The sequence below is a fragment of the Apus apus genome, chromosome 1 (assembly GCF_020740795.1).
Source record: "Apus apus isolate bApuApu2 chromosome 1, bApuApu2.pri.cur, whole genome shotgun sequence".
Taxonomy (NCBI): Eukaryota; Metazoa; Chordata; class Aves; order Apodiformes; family Apodidae; genus Apus; species Apus apus.
Genome location: NC_067282.1, coordinates 204,646,370 through 204,667,639, shown reverse-complemented (window position 1 = coordinate 204,667,639; position 21,270 = coordinate 204,646,370). Strand labels below are relative to the sequence as shown.

Here is a 21,270-nt window from a genome sequence, read left to right as displayed (position 1 = left end):
ACCAGGTTCAAGGTGTCCCTGTCCTGTCTGTCCTGTCTCTCTTCTCTCCACGGTCGTGCCACGATGTTCTCTGGTGTGCAATCCAGCAAATGCCTTCTCAACATCTCAGGCTGCTGCAGAGACTGAGCCAGGGCTTTGTCTTGACATCTTGTGGTGGCATGATGGACAATGTGAGGTGCAGTTCAGAGAAGAGTCTTTTACTTCCAAGTATGGAATTTTCTTGATTTCATGCAATCTGTCAAGGCACCTGCCAGCACAGCTGCTTGGTGGGTGGAACATGCAAACCTCAAGATGAGCCATGTGAAGATGAGGGAAAACCTCAGGTTATTAAGCAATTAAAGATGAAAGGGATAAAAAATAATCTGACACGAGGCCACAGCAGCTTGGTCTGAATTCTGAGCTCCTCACGCAGCACTTCTGTACCTCAAAGGGTCTGAAATTCATCTTACATGTACCAAGCAGCTTCTTTACCTTCCTCCAAAGTCTGGATATTGAATACTCTACTTTCCTTTGCCTAAACTGCAGCACATCTCAGTGTCTGAGCAGGTGAATCCCATGTGGCACTCCAGAAAGACCCTCACATCATCATCATGTTACCATGATGGTGTTCTCCAACCCTCCTGCAAATTCATCAAGGAAAGGAGGGAACCCTTGTAGTTAATTGTCATAAGAAAAACTGGGTTCATTAATAAAATGAGAACAGAAACCAGAAGAAGATTCCTAACAACTAGAACTATTTGGTTTTGCTTTTAACATAGATCTTGAGAAGCACCTTGTCCAGTTGGCCTGTCAAGGGCACTTCCACACAGGTGTAATCTTGGAGGACAATATATGAATTCAGACCTGGACAGGAATCTTTTAAATACCACAAAAATAAGTCCTTAAGAAAAAAAACCATCAGCAACAACCAACAGAGCAATCACCAGAACCTTTGAAGAATCTTTAAACACCCTTTAATTCAGCAGTTTCAAGACTGACACACAAGCAGTTACAAAGCTCAGAGAGAACCCAACTCAGCATGTGGAACCCAGGTGGGCTGACAATCTCCTTGGCAAATACAAGGAAGTGCAGTGTATTCTCAGCTTGGAGGGGTTGGTATGAAACTCCTCAGCCTCACTGAATAAGGGCCCTTTTACCAGGTGGCTTTATATGGTCAAAGGCAGAGCAGAAATGGTGACCTGGGTGCTCTTCAGGCCACAGAGCTCGGATCTGCCCTCCTCCTGCCCTTGCTGATCATCAGTGCTGAGCTACCGTGTGTCCTTCCAGCACATCAAGTGACAATTACAAAATAGCATTTTGAGCTGGGGAGACTCTTCAGGAAAAAAAAAAAAAGAAAAAGAAGATAATGAAGTTTTGCTACTACCTCATATTGGCAACTTTCTCCTACATCCACCACCAGCCAGTGCAGCGTGTGCTGTGGGAAGCGACACCATATGGCTCTGGGAATGAAAAAGGACAAGTGGAAACAGCAAATGGTCCCAAGTTACCTCCCACGATGAGAACTGGCTCTTCACCATCCAAGGGAATAAACTGCTTGATCTCTTTGCAGTGGCAGCAGCAGCAAACTTACTGCATCTACAACTGTCCTGGGGAGTAGAAGTGGCAGAGCTGAAACGGGCTCCATGCAGCAACGCTCTTGGAAAGGCTTCCAAAAACATCAAGATCCCACGGGAGACCAACAGGTCTGAGCTTGACTGTCATGGTGCTGATTACTTCAGTGTGGTCTGAACTTCCCCTGAAGACTCTGACCTGCCCCAGTGCTAAATCTTCTCTTCTCCCACCCCGCCACAGACAGCAGCTCACCTGACCTCTCAAGGCAAAGCAGCAGCAACAGAGCAAAGCCAAACATCCCACCCACATCCCACCAAGAGTTCCTGCAGTGCAATCACTTGGGAGAACACGTTAAGGAAGCATTATGTGATTACACATCAACCCCCCCCCCAAAAAAAAAAGAAAACAAACCCACAAACAACCCCAAACCCAAATCTCAAATGGCATTTCCCTTCTCAGTGCCACCCAGAAGACACGTTTTTGCCTTGGATGAGAACAGAAACGCAGCAGCTTGGACCTGCAGCCTGACAGCCCCTGCTGCTCACTTCATGTGAGAGACTGAGCAGATCTTACACGGTGGTGATTTTCTTGTCCTTGGTGGCCTGTTTGATAGCAGCCTGCTCACAAATGATCTCCTTCAACCTCTGCAACCTCATGTTCTGGGTGGTTTGGTCTCCCACACCCGTCTGGCTCCGGTGCAGTAAGTTCAGGGCGTAGATGTATTCCAGCTCTGTGTACTTCACCCCTTGATCCACCACGAGGTTTAAGAGCTCATCTGCTGTGTTGTAGAGCATCTCATAATACTGCCTGAAAAGCAAGCAAACAACAAAACAAATCCCCACACTGGTGAATAGTGATACTTGTTGCTCCAGACCTTGACTTCTGTAGAATTCCATCAAATTAAAGTCATAGAATAGAATTGTAGAAGGTGTGGGCTTGGAAAGCACCTTTCAAGGTCCTCTAGTCCAGCCACCCCTGCAGTGCACAGGGACCTTTTTGACTAGATCAGGTTGCTTAGAACCTCATTGAGGATGACCTTGAATGTCTCCAGAGATGAGGCCTCTCTGGGCAACCTGTTCCAGTGCTTCACCACCCTCATTGTAAAGAACTTCTTCCTAATGTTTAATCTAAATCTACCCTGTTCCAGTTTAAGGCCATTGCCCCTCATCCTATTGTTACAAGTCCTTGTAAACAGTCCCTCCCAGCTTTCCTCTAGCCCCTGTATTTTCCTGGGCCACTATAAGGTCTCCCTGGAGCCTTCTCTTCTCCAGGCTGAACACCCCAGCTCTCCCAGCCTGTCTCCAGAGCAGAGCTGCTCTGGTCATTTTTGTGGCCCTTCTCTGGACTACTTCCAACAGGTCCATGTCCCTCTTGTGTTGAAGGCTCCAGAACTGGACACAGCACTTCAGGTGGGGTCTCACCAGAGCAGAGCAGAGGGGCAGAACCACTTCCCTTGACCTGCTGGCCACGCTTCATTTGCTGCAGCCCAGGATGTGATTGCTCTCTGGGCTGAGTGCACATTGTTTGCTCATGTCCAACTTTTTTGTCCACCAGTACCCCCAGGTCCTTTTCTGCAGGGCTGCTCTGTCACATCACCCCCCAGCTTCTACTGATGACAAGGATTGCTGTGCAGGACCTGTCACTTGGCCTTGTTGAACCTCATGAACCTCAACTCTTACTTTTATCCAGCAGTGCTGTGAGCAGAGCAGGTGCTGTACAAGGAGAGCACAGACATTTCCCTATAGAGCACCAGGAGATGCCAAGGGGGCACGTAGATGCACAGGGGAGCAAATCTCACCAATCTGCTCCCCACACTCAGCCAAAACACAAACTGTGAGGAACTGAGGGCTCCTCTTTCCTACTAGTTACAGGCAGCTGAGATGTCACTGTTTGGTGTCTTATCTGGTCACTCAGCCTGCAAGGACTGGAGACTTCTGGATTAGAAAGGAATCACAGGGGTAGGGGAAGTGGAGTTTTTTTATCCCTAATGAAGCCCTCTTGCAGAGAGATGCTAATATGGAGCATGGGAAAAGCTTCAGGCTCAAAACTCCACAGATCTCTGATGCTACCAAGACACACAGTTTGAGAGAGGAAACATTAAATGGTGGAAAATAAAATTTGAGCCAGGAGCTGAGGTGCCTCTTTTCATAAGTAAAAGATCATCTGAAGAGAAGGCATAACACAGAGGCTGCAGTGCAGGCTGGTTTGTATTAATGTAAAGTGGCATTAGAGAAAAGACTGGATTTCCAAGGAAAGGAATTTCAGCAAGTACTTGCTGGAATGGAAAATGTGTCACAGGCCAGGGAAGCAAGGGGACCATCCTGACAGCTGCCAACCCAACCACTGCAGAGAAAAAGGGCTGGGAATGGATGTGGGACTGGATTATTTGCCCTGACTCCACAGCCCAGGGGGAAGAGGTAAAACTAGTGAGAGCTGTTGGGGTCCTTGGAGGATTTTTCTTCCCCCCCCCGCCATCCTTTTTAGCACAAACTGATGCAGGTTTGAAACTTGGAGCAGAGTGTGGGACTCCTGGAAAGCACTGCCTGCAGGTCATGCAGCAGGAGGGGAATCAGGACTATTGTGCCCTTTATAAAGGACATGTGTGAATTTCTGGCCTGGCCTTTCCAACTCACTGTGCCCCAGTTTCCCCACCTGTACCAAGGGGTAAGATCAGGGGTCTGTGGTCCAGATATCACCAAGGCAAAGCATCCTGTTGAGAGGGAGCTGTAAATATATATACAAAATGTAAAGCTTTACAAAGCTTCTTTAGGCAGAGGGGGGTTCCCAATCCTGGGCAAACTCTTCCAGGTCAGGGATAAGGGAAGGTTCTCACATGCTCCATCAACTGATGAACCTTGGCTGTGGGTTTAGGTCTGTTTGGGGAATCCAAAGCAAACCAAAAGTGGTGCATAAATGGAAAGCACCCCTTCTCCTAGAGGAACTGATTAACTACATAGCTTGTTGTAGACTCTTGTAAAGAAACAAGGATCTGAAAAGCTCAATGAAGGAGAAGTGCAAAGATCCCTGTCTGTCTGCCTGCATCCCATGGCAGCAAGGACTTGGTTCAGCCAAATGCCCAACACTTCTTTGGCTGAGGAGCAAAGAGCCAGAGCAGCTGAAGAGATCCCTGCATGACTCCTCCTTGCTTCTGCAGGAGGACAAGGGCAGACTGCAGTCTAATCCTTAAATCCTGGTGGAATAAATTATTTAAGACCCAAGAAAAGTTACCACCTCCCTCCCTTTCTCTCTTTGAATGCATTAAAACAGCAATCAGGGCAAACATGGCAAAGCTGCATATTCAATTTCTCTTGTTCTTTTCTTTGCAGGCAGACCTTTCTCTCAGGTCTGGCTTAGCTGTGCCTCTGCAGAGCATCCAGCATCTCATCAGACTGAAAATCACTGCAGCAATGACTGGAACCAGCAAAGCCACACATTGTGTGTGGAGTGTCTCAGGTGCCACCTCTGCTCCTGGCCTTTTATCTCCTCTGTCCCCTTCAAGACATCACCTGCTCCCCTAACCTGAGAGTTTGCTCCCGTGGTTAAAATGCTGCACCAAGGTAAGTGATAGTGGATTCAGGGAGGGGGAGACTAAACCAAACCTCACCTCCAATCACTGGAACAGATTTAGCAGTTTAGCTGCAGTGACAAAGCCCCAGCACTTTCCTGAGACATGGAAAACTCCCTGAGAATCTCTCAGCAGGGAAAAGCAAGACTTGGCTCAGGAGCACATCCTGGTTAAGTCCTGGGTGTCCAATCCACCTCCTGCCACACTGATTGGTGTCCTTTAAACCTTGGCTCCTCTTGCAGACACATAGTGCATTTTTGTCCCTGCCATTATAAATGCTCCTTTGATTCTCAAGAGGAGGTTGGGAAAAGCAAGTTACTAAGGGATGGGGGAAATAAATGGCTGAGAGGGGAGGGAAATCTCTAGTCACTGAAATGCTGGCAAACTGCTTTGTCTCTTTGAGGCTGAGGTTTAAGACCAAGGAGAAGAATTAATATTTACCACATCTGATTCTACCACCTGCAAAATAGGTGAATAAATAATACTAGTGGATGAGCATCCCTAACCAAAAAGCAAATTTGGCTTCCCAAGCCTTCAGGGAGCAGGGTTAAGCACTTGCAAGTTGATTTACCCCACACAGATCATCAGCCTGGGCACAAAGATCCTCCCAGGATCCTCCCAGAGCTCAGCAGGGAGAAAACTGAGGTGAGAACAGATTTAGCAGTTTAGCTGCAGTGACAAAGCCCCAGCACTTTCCTGAGACATGGAAAACTCCCTGAGAACCTCTCAGCAGGGAAAAGCAAGACTTGGCTCAGGAGCACATCCTGGTTAAGTCTTGTGTGTCCAATCCACCTCCTGCCACACTGATTGGTGTCCTTTTAAACCTTGGCTCCTCTTGCAGGTAGGCACATAACAAGCAAAAAGAGCAGATCTCAGGCAGTCCCACGAGTGGCAACGCAGTGGCAGGTGACAAAGGCACAGCAGAGGCTCAGACTCATCCTCCTTGATGACACTGGCACTGCTGCAAACTCTCTCCCAGCCAGAGAAAGATGGCTCATTCTTCTGCTCCAGCAGTTAAGGGGACATCTAGTCACTGGCAGGGACTGAAATTTCAGGATGGGTTTCCTGAGTTGGAATTTCAGCTCCTTTCTTTAGCTATAGTTAGTCCTGTAACTTCTGTGCTTGAACTTGGCACAATCAAATAGTTCATAGAATCACAGAATCATACAGTGGTTGGGGTTGGAAGGGACCTCTGGAGATCATCAAGTCCATCCCTCCTGCCAGAGCAGGACTACCACAGAATCTAGGGCAGGTCACACAGGAACATGTCCAGGTGGGTCTTGAAAGTCTCCAGAGAAGCAGACTCCACAACCTCTCTGGGCAGCCTGTCCCAGGGCTCTGTCACCCTCACAGGAAAGAAGTTCTTCCTCATGTTGAGGTGGAACTTCCTGCATATCTGAGACCTTGCAGAAACTAAGATCCCAACTTGGAATGGCAGCTGCTGCCCAGGGGGCTCTGTAGCATCTTCCCAGCACCTCCACCTGTGATTCCCTGCATGCCCAGAAGCTCCTGTTTGCCTTCATGTTTTAGAAGATTTGGGTATTCCTCAAGATGCTTCCAAACAGAGAAATCTAATCTGAAGTTAACTTGGAGAGTATTGGCAATATCTCAAATACAGTTATAACCACAGTGTGTAGAAGGAAAATAGTGAGGTTGCCAAGGTCAACACGAAGATTTAGGAAACATTCATCCCCTTCAGGGAATTTATGCTGAGCAGATGTGAAGTGAGATTTTTACCTTTCCCAGCCCTGGCTGGGTTTTCAACAAAATAACAGAGAGGATAACTTGGCTGGGGTGATCTCTCTGAGAGGTGACAAGTCTTTGCTCCAAAGTGTAGGGCCTGGGGCCTTCCCAAGGTGACAAAACACCTGGAAAGAAGGAGCAAGAACTGAAACTGCAGCCCCGGGGCGAGTTCAGCCCATGTCCTTCCTGTCACCTTCTTTTTTTAGCCTGCCCCAAATCTTGGATTCCTGAAGAATTCTGCACCTAATAAACACAGGACTCATCTGTCAGCCTTTTCAGGATCAGATTGGTTTCTAATTAAAAATTTCCTACAAAATAAAAGAAGAGAGCCAGCCAGGCAGTAGGAATGAGCAAGGTATGCATTTTTAATTGGGTGCAATTACAAACCTGCCTCTTTGGCATGGCATTGCCTTTGGCCAAACCCTATTTGCATGAGTAATTATTCACTCCATTACAAAGTCTGCTCAACTTTGCCTCCCCTGTCTTTGAAAGTATGAATAAATATTGATCAGCCACACACTCCTGTTTGCCTTTGCCCAAGCAGCTGTGATGGACTCATCTTTCTGATGTTATCAAATAATGAAATATGAAAGAGGGAGTGGGATGAGCCTCATGTTCTGTGATTTTTTTTTTAATTTTTATTTAGGCTCTTCATTTTCCTTTCAGAAGTGCATTTGTCCCTGCCATTATAAATGCTCCTTTGATTCTCAAGAGGAGGTTGGGAAAAGCAAGTTACTAAGGGATGGGGGAAATAAATGGCTGAGAGGGGAGGGAAATCTCTAGTCACTGAAATGCTGGCAAACTGCTTTGTCTCTTTGAGGCTGAGGTTTAAGACCAAGGAGAAGAATTAGTATTTATCAAATCTGATTCTACCACCTGCAAAATAGGTGAATAAATAATAATAGTGGATGAGCATCCCTAACCAAAAAGCAAATTTGGCTTCCCAAGCCTTCAGGGAGCAGGGTTAAGCACTTGCAAGTTGATTTACCCCACACAGATCATCAGCCTGGGCACAAAGATCCTCCCAGGGAGAAAACTGAGGTGAGAACAAATCAAAACTCACCTCACACATCTTTACTCACCTGAGTATGAAGTCAAGAGTGAGACTGATGGGAACAAAGTGACCTGGGTGACACGAGGGCAGTGTTTTTGTTTGGATGCTTCCTTGGATGGTTGGTGTTTATTTGTGCTATGCTGAAAGGCATTGATGGGGCTTTTTGAGTTGATCTGATGATGGATTTTATACACATAAACGTGGTACAGGTTTTTACAGAGCCTGTCAGGTTGGCTGAGGTTCTGAGCAACCTGATCTAGTTGAAGATGTCCCTGCAGGGGGTTGGACTAGATGACCTTGAAAGGTCCCATCTTGAAAGGTTCCAACCTAAACTATTCTTTGGTCCTATGATTCTGTGATCTCTCCTGCTTTGCTATGGAAGTACCAACAACTGATTTTTTTTTTTTCTTACAAGGGAAAGGAAGCATCAATTTGGCTTCAAGCTCTTTAGGATGGTAAATACCTGGCCAAACCCTCCATTTACGTTCAGCTTCAGTGTTGATGGTTGTATTCTGGGGGGGGATGAGGAGCAAAGGACTGTGTAAGGTGGTCAAAGTCCTACCTATCCTGCTCACACAGGAGGATGAACTTGTTTTGATGGCTTGTATGGCAAAGATTTGTTCTTTTGGAAAAAAAAATATAAAAATCCATCCTTCCAGTGCACCTGCAGGTGATCAGGACTTATGTCAACCCACCCAGATGTCTGTGCCCTGTTCCTCTGACTGTCTGCAGTGGGGTTGGGCTCAAAGTTTCTGAACTGATCCTTGAATTCTTTGGGTGTGTTTTTAGGGCACACACAGAACTCAGAGCAAATAATCCCTCATCCAAAGCCCAAATATAACCGTGCTCTGTCTGCTGACTTGAGCAACCTGGAATTGACCCGGGAAGATCTCCCATCCTTGAAAGAACATCTTTGTACTCAGAGCAGATAGGGAAGGATAAAGATCAGTGGTGGAAATGATTCCCAGGTGGAAGAAACATCCCATGGACAAACCAAAAGTGAAGAAGCCAATTAACACCCAAACCAGCTGGATTTGTTTCTTAAACAGCAGTTGCCAGCAATGAATCCATTTTATATAGATGTATTTTGAGTATCCAGGCATGAAAAAAGATGGTCTCTTGAACTTTTTCTTGGACAAAGAGTAACAAAATCAAGAGGTTTTTCTCCTTTAGGAAAAAAAAAAAGATCTCTGGAAGGGCAAACAAGATGAGACAAGCTCCTCTGAGGGTTATTAAGACCATTCTCCATTTAAATGCTAATGTTGACCCATAACCCAAGGCCTGCACACACAAAAGTTTTTCCAAAGATGGCCAGGTGAATTCAAAATTAAATTCTGATTTCCCTGAGAATAACTTGATCTTTCCTTAAGAGAAGGACCTTCAGAGGAAAAGTGGGACGTTCCAGAAGAAGGGATCTTACTTTCATTCTTCCTTCATTATATACCTGGCTGCCTGGTTTGTCACAACGCAGACAGAAACAGATTCATAAAGCAAGAACTCAGATCTGGGCACTGACTTAGCCAAAGGGGACCAAAAAATCCTGTATTTTATCTCCCTCCCTTTTTGGGGGAGTAAGGAGGCACTTCTATAGCACCCAAAGATCTTGGAAAAAGTAAAAAAGGTGAAGTATGAAGCACTTAGGGACTCAATCTAGGCAAACCCCACAAGACAGAACAATGAGCACAGAAGTGAAGACAAGACCAAAGCTGTGGTTATAAAGCCTCTCAGTTTTGATGCAGGTAGATCTTGGTGCAACCATTGCATTTAGATACCTGGAGGAGGTGAGAGAGTGACTGCAAAAAAATGGAAGATACAGCAAGAAATGAAGGAACTTCATGTAGTGCAGAAGAAATGGATTTTCAAGAGTAGCTTGAGGGAGAAGAAAAGTCCATGGGGCTTTTCTGTCTGGGGAGCATGAGACATTTGAGGTGGGAAAGGGCAGGAGATGAGGATGGAGTTGGTGGTTACAGGGCAGGAGAGGTGAGCTCCAGCAGGCAGGGCTTTGCACAGCAAGTACTGAAAGCTTGAAACAGCAAGCAAAGGAAAATCCACAGACCCCAGCAATCCCTGTCATTTCTGCACCTCGTGAAGCCACTGATGATGTTTACACACAGGCCTCAGTGATCAGCATTTTAAAGCAGGAGTCTGCAAGCACAGATCCATCTTGGGAGCTTGTGCTAACAAGTAGAACCTGGTGATGGAAGGTACCTGCTCCATCCCATTTCCACTCTCACTGCTGCTCATCTTGAACTGCACCCTTCCAGTCCTCTGTCCAGTTACAGCCCCACCAGAGAGTATCATTACCCTCAGGACACTGTTCCACAGGGAATATCCTGGTCATAGAATCACAGACTGGTTTGGGTTGGAAGGGGTCTTAAAGATCACCCAGATCCAACCCCCTGCACGGGCAGGGACACCTCCCACCATTCCAGGCTGCTCCAAGCCCCATCCAACCTGCCCTTCAACACTGCCAGGGATGGGGCAGCCACAGCTTCCCTGGGCAACCTGGGCCAGGCTCTCACCACCCTCACAGCCCAGAATTTCTTCCTAAGATTTCTTTCTTGATTTTTAATTAACCTGGAGCAGTCTGGGAACAGCAACAGTAATTCCCATGCTCTGCCTTCAGAAGAACCCGAAGTGCTTTAGGGGAATTGACACAGCTTTTTAGATGTCCACATCAAGATGTTTTTTTCGTGCTGGTTAACCTCAGCTCCTCTTACAAACCATGCCAAGAAATGGACACCTCTAATGTCTGCCTGGGGGTAGATGACCTGTTTCTGAGATTAACTTCTCCAAGGGTCCAGAGGAGGCCCCAGAGATGATGGGAGGGCTGGAGCAGCTCTGCTCTGGAGACAGGCTGGGAGAGCTGGGGTGTTCAGCCTGGAGAAGAGAAGGCTCCAGGGAGACCTGAGAGCACCTTCCAGTGCCTGAAGGGGCTCCAGGAAAGCTGGGGAGGGGCTTGGGACAGGGCAGGGAGGGATGGGAGCAGGGGGAAGGGTTTCCAGCTGGCAGAGGGAGCTGGAGATGAGATGTGAGGGAGAAATTCTGGGCTGTGAGGGTGGGGAGAGCCTGGCCCAGGTTGCCCAGGGAAGCTGTGGCTGCCCCATCCCTGGCAGTGTTGAAGGGCAGGTTGGATGGGGCTTGGAGCAGCCTGGAATGGTGGGAGGTGTCCCTGCCCATGCAGGGGGGTTGGAACCTTATGGTCTTTAAGGTCCCTTCCAACCATTCAATGGGTTTTTTTACAGCTGGAAGAACGGAGAGAAAAATTAAGTCATTTGTCTAAGGTAGAAAAGAGCATCAGAAATGAGAAGCCCTCACACCTTCCTGGGTATCTAACCTGCTTTTGGGATTGAGAACTGTGAGCAGGGCACAGAACCAAGGAAGAAAAAATGATGCATTTATTCAAAAGGGTTTAAGTACAGCCTTCTAATTAAAGAGAAGCAAATGATAAAATCCAATTACTTTCCCTTTTAAAACTTACAGCACACGGGGTGTGGAACAGTAAATAAAATCAGCTGGCCCGGCGTTGCCTTCTCTACAGACTAAAGAGCTTGGGTTTAATGGTTAGTTCTGGAAAACAAAAAGCAAACTCCAGCAGCACCTCTGGGTGCTCCGTGCAGTTCTGTGTCACTGCAGCACTTGGTTGGTAAAACACAGGTGAGAAAATACCCGTGAAATGTGGAGCTAATTAGCAAAGGAAAAGGGAAGGGATGTGCAGAAGGGAAAGGAATGCTCCCCCAAAAGTGCTCTCCTTTTCTCTTTCCTTCTTTTCATCCCTTGCTGCCAAGAAGACCAATGGGATCCTGGGGTGCATGAGGAAGAGTGTGGCCAGGAGGTGGAGAGAGGTCATTGTCCCCCTCTGCTCTGCCCTGGTGAGGCCCCATCTGGAGAACTGGGACCAGTTCTGGGCTCCCCAGGTCAAGAGAGACAGGGAACTGCTGGAGAGAGTCTGGGGAGGGCAACAAAGGTGACTGGGGGGTTGGAGCATGGGAAGTGACATGGAGATAGGAGGGAAAACAGAGCCCTGGGACAGGCTGCCCAGGGAGGCTGTGGAGTCTCCATCCCTGGGGATATTCAAAACCCACCTGGATGCAGCCCTGTGTAAAGTGCACTAGGTTATCCTGCTTCAGTGGGAGAGTTGGGCTAGATGATCTCTAGAGGTCCCTTCCCACTCCAGAAATCCTGTGATTGATTCTGTGATCCTGATACCTGCCAAGTTCTACCTCATCCTCTGCTTTTTCATCCGTATTTCCTTCTTTTTTCCTGTTCCCTTCCTCCTGTGCTTTGCCACGTGTGACTGGGACAATGTTGGAAACACCCAATCCCTGTGCATCAGGTGGCATCATAGAATCACAGCATCACAGACTGGTTTGGGTTGGAAGGGACCTTAAAGATCATCCAGATCCAACCCCCTGCCATGGGCAGGGACACCTCCCACCATTCCAGGCTGCTCCAAGCCCCATCCAACCTGCCCTTCAACACTGCCAGGGATGGGGCAGCCACAGCTTCCCTGGGCAACCTGGGCCAGGGTCTCCCCACCCTCACAGGGAAGAATTTCCTCCTGATGTCCAACCTAAATCTCTCCTCTTCCAGCTTGAAACTATCCCCCCTCATCCTCTCCCTCCACACTCTTGTACAAGGAGTTTCCCATCAGGGAGGGGAACCCCTGCACGTGGCATTTCCAAACCATCCCCAGACACCTCCAACCACCCTGTGCAGTCATACACAGTATTTACAACAGCTTTTCAAAGGCAGGAGAAATCCACTCAATCCCATTCAATCATTTTTTTTTTCCAAAACAATGTCTGAGACACTCCTTGCAGCTCCAGACTGGCTGAGATAACCAAGGATGGAATTTCTCACTCTCCAAATGGAACTTTATAGGGTGTTAAATAAGCACCTTCAGCACTTATCTAAATCTTTAATTAGTTCTATAATATACTGATGATATCAAGGCTAATTAAATTTATCCAGATAAAGAGCAATGAAATTCTAACCAAGTGAGCTGGAAAGTACATATTAAACAGTAAATTTAATGGTTCAAGCAGATAAATGCCATTTGATAGATATAAAAAATTAAATTCAATTTACATGTTGGATTAAAATTGATCCTGAGTGTGCAAATGATTGGAAAAAAATCTGTTTCAATAGATCAGGAAAAGTGCTAATCCAGCCTGCTTAAACATCAGTTATTAATGCCAGCAGCTGCAAATAAGCCACAGACATTTGCATTTTTACTGCAAGATAGTCAAAAGGCAAAAGAAATAATAAAAATTATCTAGACCATATGCCAGTTTATAACGAATATTAAGCAATTTTTTTCCCCCCCCTTGCCTCATGCATAAATGAGAGGAAATGTGGAAATGAATGTAGCCTGAAAGAAGAGAGTCAGCAATTTGATGGGAAATACTGCCAAGGTTGCTTGCAGTCAGCAAAAAAAAAAAAGAATATAATTTTAGGTCCCCTTTGGGAACAACAATTACTGTGGCAAACCCCCCCCCATCTCAGATTTATTTAGGATCAAGTGGCTCGGAACCTGATGCTGTGATTGGGGAGATGCTGAGTGGTGGAAATGGGCTGGTTTTTAATAACATTGGGGAGGTTTGGGAGCCACCCATGGGTGAAGGGCACGTCTGATGGGTTCTGCTTGCTAAGGGGCAGAGCAGGCTGGGGACTATGGGAGGAAATCTGTGGGACCATGGAGAACTGTGGAAGTGTGGAACTGCAACATGGGAAGTACGGGAGGAAATCACAGGTCCATCAAGTCCAGGTCTGCCTGTAGTAGGTTGTGGCCAGGCCTTGGTGCTTCACAGGAGGTTTGATCCATTTGCTGGAGTCAGGCAAACAGCCCCAAATTCTTGAAAACCCATGGAGTGAGTGGACAAGGGGGGAATGGCCTTAAACTGGAAGAGGAGAGATTGAGGTTGGGCATGAGGAAGAAATTATTCACTGTGAGGGTGGGGAGAGCCTGGCCCAGGTTGCCCAGAGAAGCTGTGGCTGCCCCATCCCTGGCAGCGTTGAAGGGCAGGTTGGATGGGGCTTGGAGCAGCCTGGAATGGTGGGAGGTGTCCCTGCCCATGCAGGGGGGTTTGGATTAGATAATCTTTAAGATCCCTTCCAACCCAAACCATTCAGGAATTCTATGATTAAAGGGTCTGAGTGAAGTCCTTTGTGCACTGGGATGGCTACAATCCAGGAACAACCATCCCCACGCTGTTGCTCACTGAGTAACCTCCCAGGGACACCTTCCTTCCTGGTGTCCACCTGAACCCCACCTGGGGACAAAAAAGCCCATTTTCCTGAATGATTTTTAGAATCTGCACAAGTGAAGGAAGAAGGAATTTCACCCAGTTACCAGATGGCAAAAAATGACAATCATTTACCAAGTTGTGGTGAGCTTAAGAAAACAACCTGGAATAGGGAAGCACTGGCACCTTATTAAAGAAAAAAAAAAACAGAAAAAAAGACATATTTTACATATTGCTTCTTCATCATACAAGCTGTTCTTCATGGAAGCATAAAACTTGTATTATTTGCACCTCTTCTTCTCTTTGTTGTTGCACACATGACAACGTGGAATCCCCTATCTGATATGTGACTTCAGTGAGCACTTGAGGGGCTGACTTCAGCTCTAGGTGTTCATGCACTTAGGTGGTGGGAGATGTCACCTGGATTTTCTGTCTTGTCTACATGATTTGCTCTCAAGAGCTGGAATAGAGATGGTGAAATACAAGGTGGGCTTTACAGCCTTCAATCAAATCTAGGTAAGGGCTCACCTGCTGCAGAACATTGCATCACAGAAGCATGGCATAGTGGGGTTGGAAGGGACCTTTCAAGGTCATCTAGTCCAGCCCCCCCCTGCAGTTCACAGGGGCCTCTTTAACTAGATCAGGTTGCCCAGGGGCCAATGAATCCTGACCTTGAATGTCTCCAGGGATGGGGCCTCCACCACCTCCCTGGGCAACCTGGGCCAATGCTTCACCACCCTCATTGTAAAGAGCTTCTTTCCAATGTCTAACCTAAATCTACCCACCTCTAGTTTAAGACCATTTCTCCTTGTCCTGTCACTCCCTGCCCTTGTCCCAAGCCCCTCCCCAGCTTTCCTGGAGCCCCTTCAGGCACTGGAAGGTGCTCTCAGGTCTCCCTGGAGCCTTCTCTTCTCCAGGCTGAACACCCCAGCTCTCCCAGCCTGTCTCCAGAGCAGAGCTGCTCCAGCCCTCCCAGCATCTCCGGGACCTCCTCTGGACTCATTCCAACATGTCCATGTCCCTCTTGTGTTGAGGGCTCCAGAGCTGGACAAAGCACAGTTCCTGATAGTGATACATACCCGTACATGTTGACATCATCTGCCTGTGCTCAAACTCAGCGGTCTGGCTGTAATTATTTTAATATCATCTTAAAACATAGGAATTTAGGTTTTTAGTCTTTACCTGAGCATATGGATTTCTCTTGGCTATGAAGCCAAGGTTCATTATGGGACAGATTTAATTGCTACATCAGAGTTTGTGTGTTGATATTCCACATCTGATGTGCGAAAGTTCAGGGACGCCAATCAGGCACGGTGCAGATGCCACGCTGCAAAATGTTCTCAGCCAGCCTCCATCTGTCAGATATGGCAATGATTGTGTGCCATCAATAATTCACCTCCTTAACTCTTTGTTTCCTGCATCTGAGTCAGAATTTTTAACGTCAGCCTCACCAGAGGATCCACCTTGGAAAGGCAGGAATTGCCTGGTCTGCATTCCCCGTTCAGACCGTGTCCCGTGTCGCCTTCCGTGGTTGAACAGGAATCTCCCTGTTTACTCAGGTTTTTTACTGATTGAGCTGCAAAAAAATCACTGTGGCCCTTTTTGGGGCAGCGTTTTCATCTCATTCAAGGTTGGCATTCAGAGGGTAATGACAACATTCACACCTTAGTATCCAAAACCCAGTTCAGATGGACCATCGCGTTCCTGGGAAAGCTCGTGGTGAAAAACACGGGGTGGCTGAACACCCCAAAGGGGATGTTACTGCATGAACTTGAAGAGGGAGGAGAGGGAGCAGGTGGGAAAGAAGATGATGTGGAGCTGTTCTTCCAAGGGTCGGAAACAACTAAAGCCAACCTGGCCTTGAACACTTCCAGGGATGGGGCATTCACAATTTTTCTAAGTGAACTTGTGCCACCATAGAATCCTAGAATGGTTTGGGTTGGAAGGGACCTTTAAGATCATCCAGTTCCAACCCCCCTACATGGGCAGGGACACCTCCCACCAGACCAGGTTGCTCCAAGCCCCATCCAGACCTTCAGAGGAAATAACTTCCTCCTAATGTCTGACCTAAATCTCCCCTCTTTCAGCTCAAAAATGTTCCTCCTCCTCCTCTTGTTACAAGCTCTTGTCCCAAGCCCCTCCCCAGCTTTCCTGGAGCCCCTTCAGGCACTGGAAGGTGCTCTCAGGTCTCCCTGGAGCCTTCTCTTCTCCAGGCTGAGCACCCCAACTCTCCCAGCCTGGCTCCAGAGCAGAGCTGCTCCAGCCCTCCCAGCATCTCCGGGGCCTCCTCTGGCCTCTCTCCAACAGCTCCGTGTCCTTCCTGTGTTGGGGACCCCAGAGGTGGCCCCAGCCCTGCAGGGGGGTCTCAGCAGAGCAGAGCAGAGGGGACAATCCCCTCCCTCGATCTGCTGGCCATGATTCTTTTTGTGCCCTAGCACTGACATTTTACACCCCACCAGCCATGCTCTGCCTGCTCCCACCCCCTCCACGTGAAACGTTTCCGATTCCCGGATCCCATCCCGTCGGTGCATTGAAATTCTTCCCTCCCTGGCTCAGACTAATTAAGACTGAGACCTCTGCACAACTTCTGGTGTCAGTGCATAGGAAAGTGATGAGCAGTGACTCCTAAACACGTATCACACAGCACCAATATCTGTTATTTCCTAGGAGATCACTGGGTGTGAGGCACTGCAGTATCTAATGAGATCTGACTGACAGGGTAAACCAATCTGCTTCTTCAGGACTTGCATGTGTCTTTCTGTCTGTGGGGCTCATGCTAGGAAGATGAAGCCTGCTGTGAAAGAGGCAGGACATTTTTCTAATTGCTTCCATTTGCAGGCTGGAGCAAGGCAATAGAGATGCATTTCAAGCTGCCAATCCAATATTTACCTTTAATTCAGCTCAGACACCCAGACAAATGTCTGGGGTGGTTGCTCTTCACACAGTGATGGTTGTTCTTCACATAGCGATGGTTTCCCCCTTTCTTTGCTGGTGGGAGGTGTCCCTGCCCATGCAGGGGGGTTGGAACTGGATGATCTTGAAGGTCCCTTCCAACCCAAACCATTCTATGATTTATAAGGCTGGAAATGTGGCAGAAGTCCTTGGCCCACCCATCAAGCCCACACCACACCATTGCTGACAACCTGCAACTTGGTTTTGCTCCTCCTTTTTGCTCTGAGCACCCACCTACCAAATTCTGGGCAGTCAACTCAAGCAATTGTTGACGAGCATGCTGGGATTTGCAAGACCTACCATCAAGGTCATCATGAAGTAGAAGGACTCACATCCACAGGACAGGCTTTCAGAACCAACCCCCACCCAACACCCTGCAGACCTGGAGAAACAAAACAACCCAACTGGACAGTCAAGAGTTTCCAAAACTTAAGACCTTATATTAAAGCAACTGCAGCTCTACAGGTAACTGGTCAGTATCATCATGGGGACCAAAGTCACTAAAGGAGCAGAAATTAAGAAGAAAAACTTCTAACCAGCAAAATCCCTTCCCTTTAATTACCATTAGCAATGCAGCATGACAGAGGCAGATAAACACACATGCACCTACACAAATAAGGAGCTTGGGAACACAAAGTAATTACTTTGGTGGTTGGTTGTGGTTTTTTTTTTTCCCCACCAAGGTTCAAAACTTATTAGTCTCAAGAAAGTCCCTATCAGCAAAGGACTGTCACCTCAGGGATACGTGGGGAATGTGTTTGTCATTCATTTCCAGGAGAATATATCCTGATGGTATTAATGCTGAGGAGGGATGTGCTGTGGCCAAGTCTAACAGCCAAAAAAGGTCTCTTAAAAGTGTTTATTCCCACCTTCCTGAGGTTGTGTCCCCAGAAATGTGAATGTCAGCTTCTGCTGGCTGAGAAGTTCACCTCCATTGATTGTTTCGCTGAAACGCGCCGAGAACCAAGCAAAGAAAGTCAATGAAGCCTCTCAGTTTTTCAGTCCATTTCCAGCTTAGGAAAATTGAATTAATCTCTTTACTCAGAGCAACTCAGACATCCCCATTCAGGCAACGAAAATCATTACGGGGGCCGCCAGAACCTCTATCTCTAAAGGTTACAGCGCGAAGATTAAAAGCGCCTCTAGGAAGAACTGAAATGGCCGATCCAAATAAAACTGGTGAGTCCATAATGGAAGGTCTGGACAGGACCAGTGCCTTCCAGAACCAGCTGCTATTCCACATCCCTTCCTGTGCCAGCGATACTGGCCACGAGGAGATTTCACCCGTCGCAGCCTTTTTGGAAACGAGGGGCACGGGTTCGTTCAGCTCCATCATCCTGTCAATCCAGGCCTGTTGAGGGCACGTAGGGATGGATCTGCCCACCTGCAAAGCCACCTCCTGACCCCAGACACCTGACCTCCTCAGGCTGATCTTACTTAGCAATAGACGTTTGCTGTGGATCATTCCACCTGAGCAGGTCAGCTCTGCTCCCTGGTCCTTGTGAGAAAGCATCTCCCAGGAGGCCCTTCATTTAAAGCAGTTCAGAAAATGGCCCTCTAATCATGCTCACTTCTTGCTACTTGCTGTAAAGGGAACCAAGGGCAAGCAGCTCTGACTGTGGTGGACCTCTGGTTTCAGAGCAAGGATTCAATGGGTCAGCCTACATGTCTGGAAGTTAAACTCAGGCTTAGACGCTTGGTTGGACTTGAGCGCGTGTTCTTCAGGATAACATGGCCCATGTGTCCATGAAATGCCTGGTGTGTGTTTTAATTACAAAGCCAGCAAAGCCCCCTCTTTGAGGAACCTATCATCCGTGCAGTCACAGAATCACAGAATCACAGCATGTCAGGGGTTGGAAGGGACCTCTGAAGATCATTGAGTCCAACCCCCCTGACAGAGCAGGGCCAGAACTAGGGCAGGTCACTCAGAAAGGCATCCAGACAGGACTGGAAAGTCTCCAGAGAAGGAGCCTCCACAGCCTCTCTGGGCAGCCTGTCCCAGGGCTCTGTCACCCTCACAGCAAAGAAGTTCTTCCTCATGTTGAGGTGGAACTTCCTGGGCTCCAGTTTGAATCCACTGCCCCTCGTCCTGTCCCAGGGCACAAGTGACAAGAGCTTGTCCTGCCTTCTGGATGCCTCATGTATTGATAGACATTCATTAGATCCCCCTCAGGCTTCTCCTCTCCAGCCTGAACAGCCCCAGGTCTCTCAGCCTTTCCTCCTAAGAAGGAAAAGGAGTGACCAAAGGAAAGGGAGTGACGTGCTGTCACCACCCAGTGGTTCAGCCACTTTCTTTCCACCTTCATGTGCTCAAGTGCTCTTACTATGTGAAAATTACTTAAGGATGAACAGGAGAAATGTCATCCCCCAAGAGTCAGGCTCTTTGCTTCTGAACATCTGGTTTATCACCATGAGGGTATTTTGGAGCTTTATCCTAAAGCAGAGAACGAGCAGTGGGCAAAGCATTTCCCAGACACACATGGTGCTGAAGAAATCTGCTACTCACCAAACCTGAGTACAAAAGCTGTCCATCCCTAGGATGGAGTGAGGCTAAATGGCCTGAAGGTGGTGAGGGAAGAGCAGTGACTTCTGCATAAGGACACGCTCACTCCTGCCTCCCCTCTGATACTACCTCGAGCAATTCCTTCTTCACCCCTGTTGTCTTGTCCTAATTGAAGAGAAAGTTCCACTTCCAGGAACATGATCATTTCACAGCCTTACAGATCATGTCCTTGTTCCCTCTCCTTCATTTGTGCCAGCACAGCTCTTTGCAAGGCCTGCTGTGACCCAGGCTGGGGAGCTGATCCTGCCAAAAAGGAGAAAAAGCTGATGCAAAACCCAAAACCAAACTCTTTCCCCCCAGGCTGGATCGTTTCCTCTAATGTATTGCGTCCCAACAGGGCCTGTTGTGCAGAGCAAGAGGAGAAGAAGGTGGAATTTGCCCAAGGTGTCATCATTGTGTGGCACATCCAAACGTAATCCCAAATTTTCCCAGCCCTGGAAGTGTTCAAGGTTAGGATCACTGGCTGGTTTGGGTTGGAAGGGACCTTAAAGATCATCCAGTTCCAACCCCCCTGCATGGGCAGGGACACCTCCCACCATTCCAGGCTGCTCCAAGCCCCATCCAACCTGCCCTTCAACACTGCCAGGGATGGGGCAGCCACAGCTTCCCTGGGCAACCTGGGCCAGGCTCTCCCCACCCTCACAGCCCAGAGTTTCTTCCTCATGTCCAACTTGTATTTTCTCTCTTCCAGTTTAAAGCCATTTGGCTTCTTCCTTCTGTTTTGAGACCCACCAGATGAACTGTGCAGCCAACTATTTGACCTTTCCCTGTGCACCTTCATGGAGGAGAGCAGACTAATGATTTGGGTCACCCCAGATCAGTCACATCTTCCAAAATCCCTTCTCGTTCCTGTGCTGAGGAGCTGACCAGCTCCAGCAAAGGACATGACCATGCCATGGCTTCCAGAAGCCCATGCAGGACTGCAGAAGATGACAGTTTGGGAATTCTCAAGCAGGCACCTTGCTGGAAATGGCAGTGTAATGTGGAGAGCAGCCCAGGAACCCCAAGGAGAGCTCTGTGAAATGTTGTGAAGCCATCAGTTGGTGTCCTCCTAAAAACTCACAGCAGCTGCAGATTTAACTGGAAATTAAACTACAGGGATGGGTGGTTTGTTCCAGGGTAGTTTTAATGAGTCCATAACAGGGCAGCTGTTTGGGATGCACAGGACATCACCCAGCAGCACCCATCTGGTGAAGGACCACATGGGGACATGGTCTCTGATCCCACAAAGCACATGGGGAAGCAAAAAGAGAAAGGGGGGTGGGGGGATCCTTAAGCTGAGGGGTGTTTTTCAGTCCTTTGTGCTTGGGATTTTTGGTTAATGCAGTGAAACCACTAATTAAACAGGCACTGAGATCAAAGCTCAGTGGAAACTACAGGGGGGGAGAAAAAGAGAGAAAAGAAAGGAGAAGAAAATACAGACTCTGTCGTGGCCAAGTCCTTAATTGAAAGTGAAAGCAGCTTCGTTAATTAAAAGCAGGCAAACCAAGATGAGGGCATGTTCCACTGGCACACAACGTGAGTCCAGCATCATGATGGAGATAACACATCTTGCCCATGCTGTCATGGAGTCATAGAATCAGAATGTCTTGGG

General features: G+C 47.8%; 1 protein-coding gene across 1 annotated transcript in view; it reads right to left on the bottom strand.

Moving 5' to 3' along the window:
* Positions 1-930: 930 nt before the first annotated feature.
* EXOC4 (exocyst complex component 4) overlaps positions 931-21,270 on the bottom strand; it is a 409,379-nt gene continuing 389,039 nt past the window's right edge. The window contains exon 18 of the mRNA XM_051612171.1: positions 931-2,358. Coding sequence (XP_051468131.1) covers positions 2,121-2,358 — 238 coding nt within the window. The 3' untranslated portion in view covers positions 931-2,120. The remainder of the gene's footprint in view (positions 2,359-21,270) is intronic.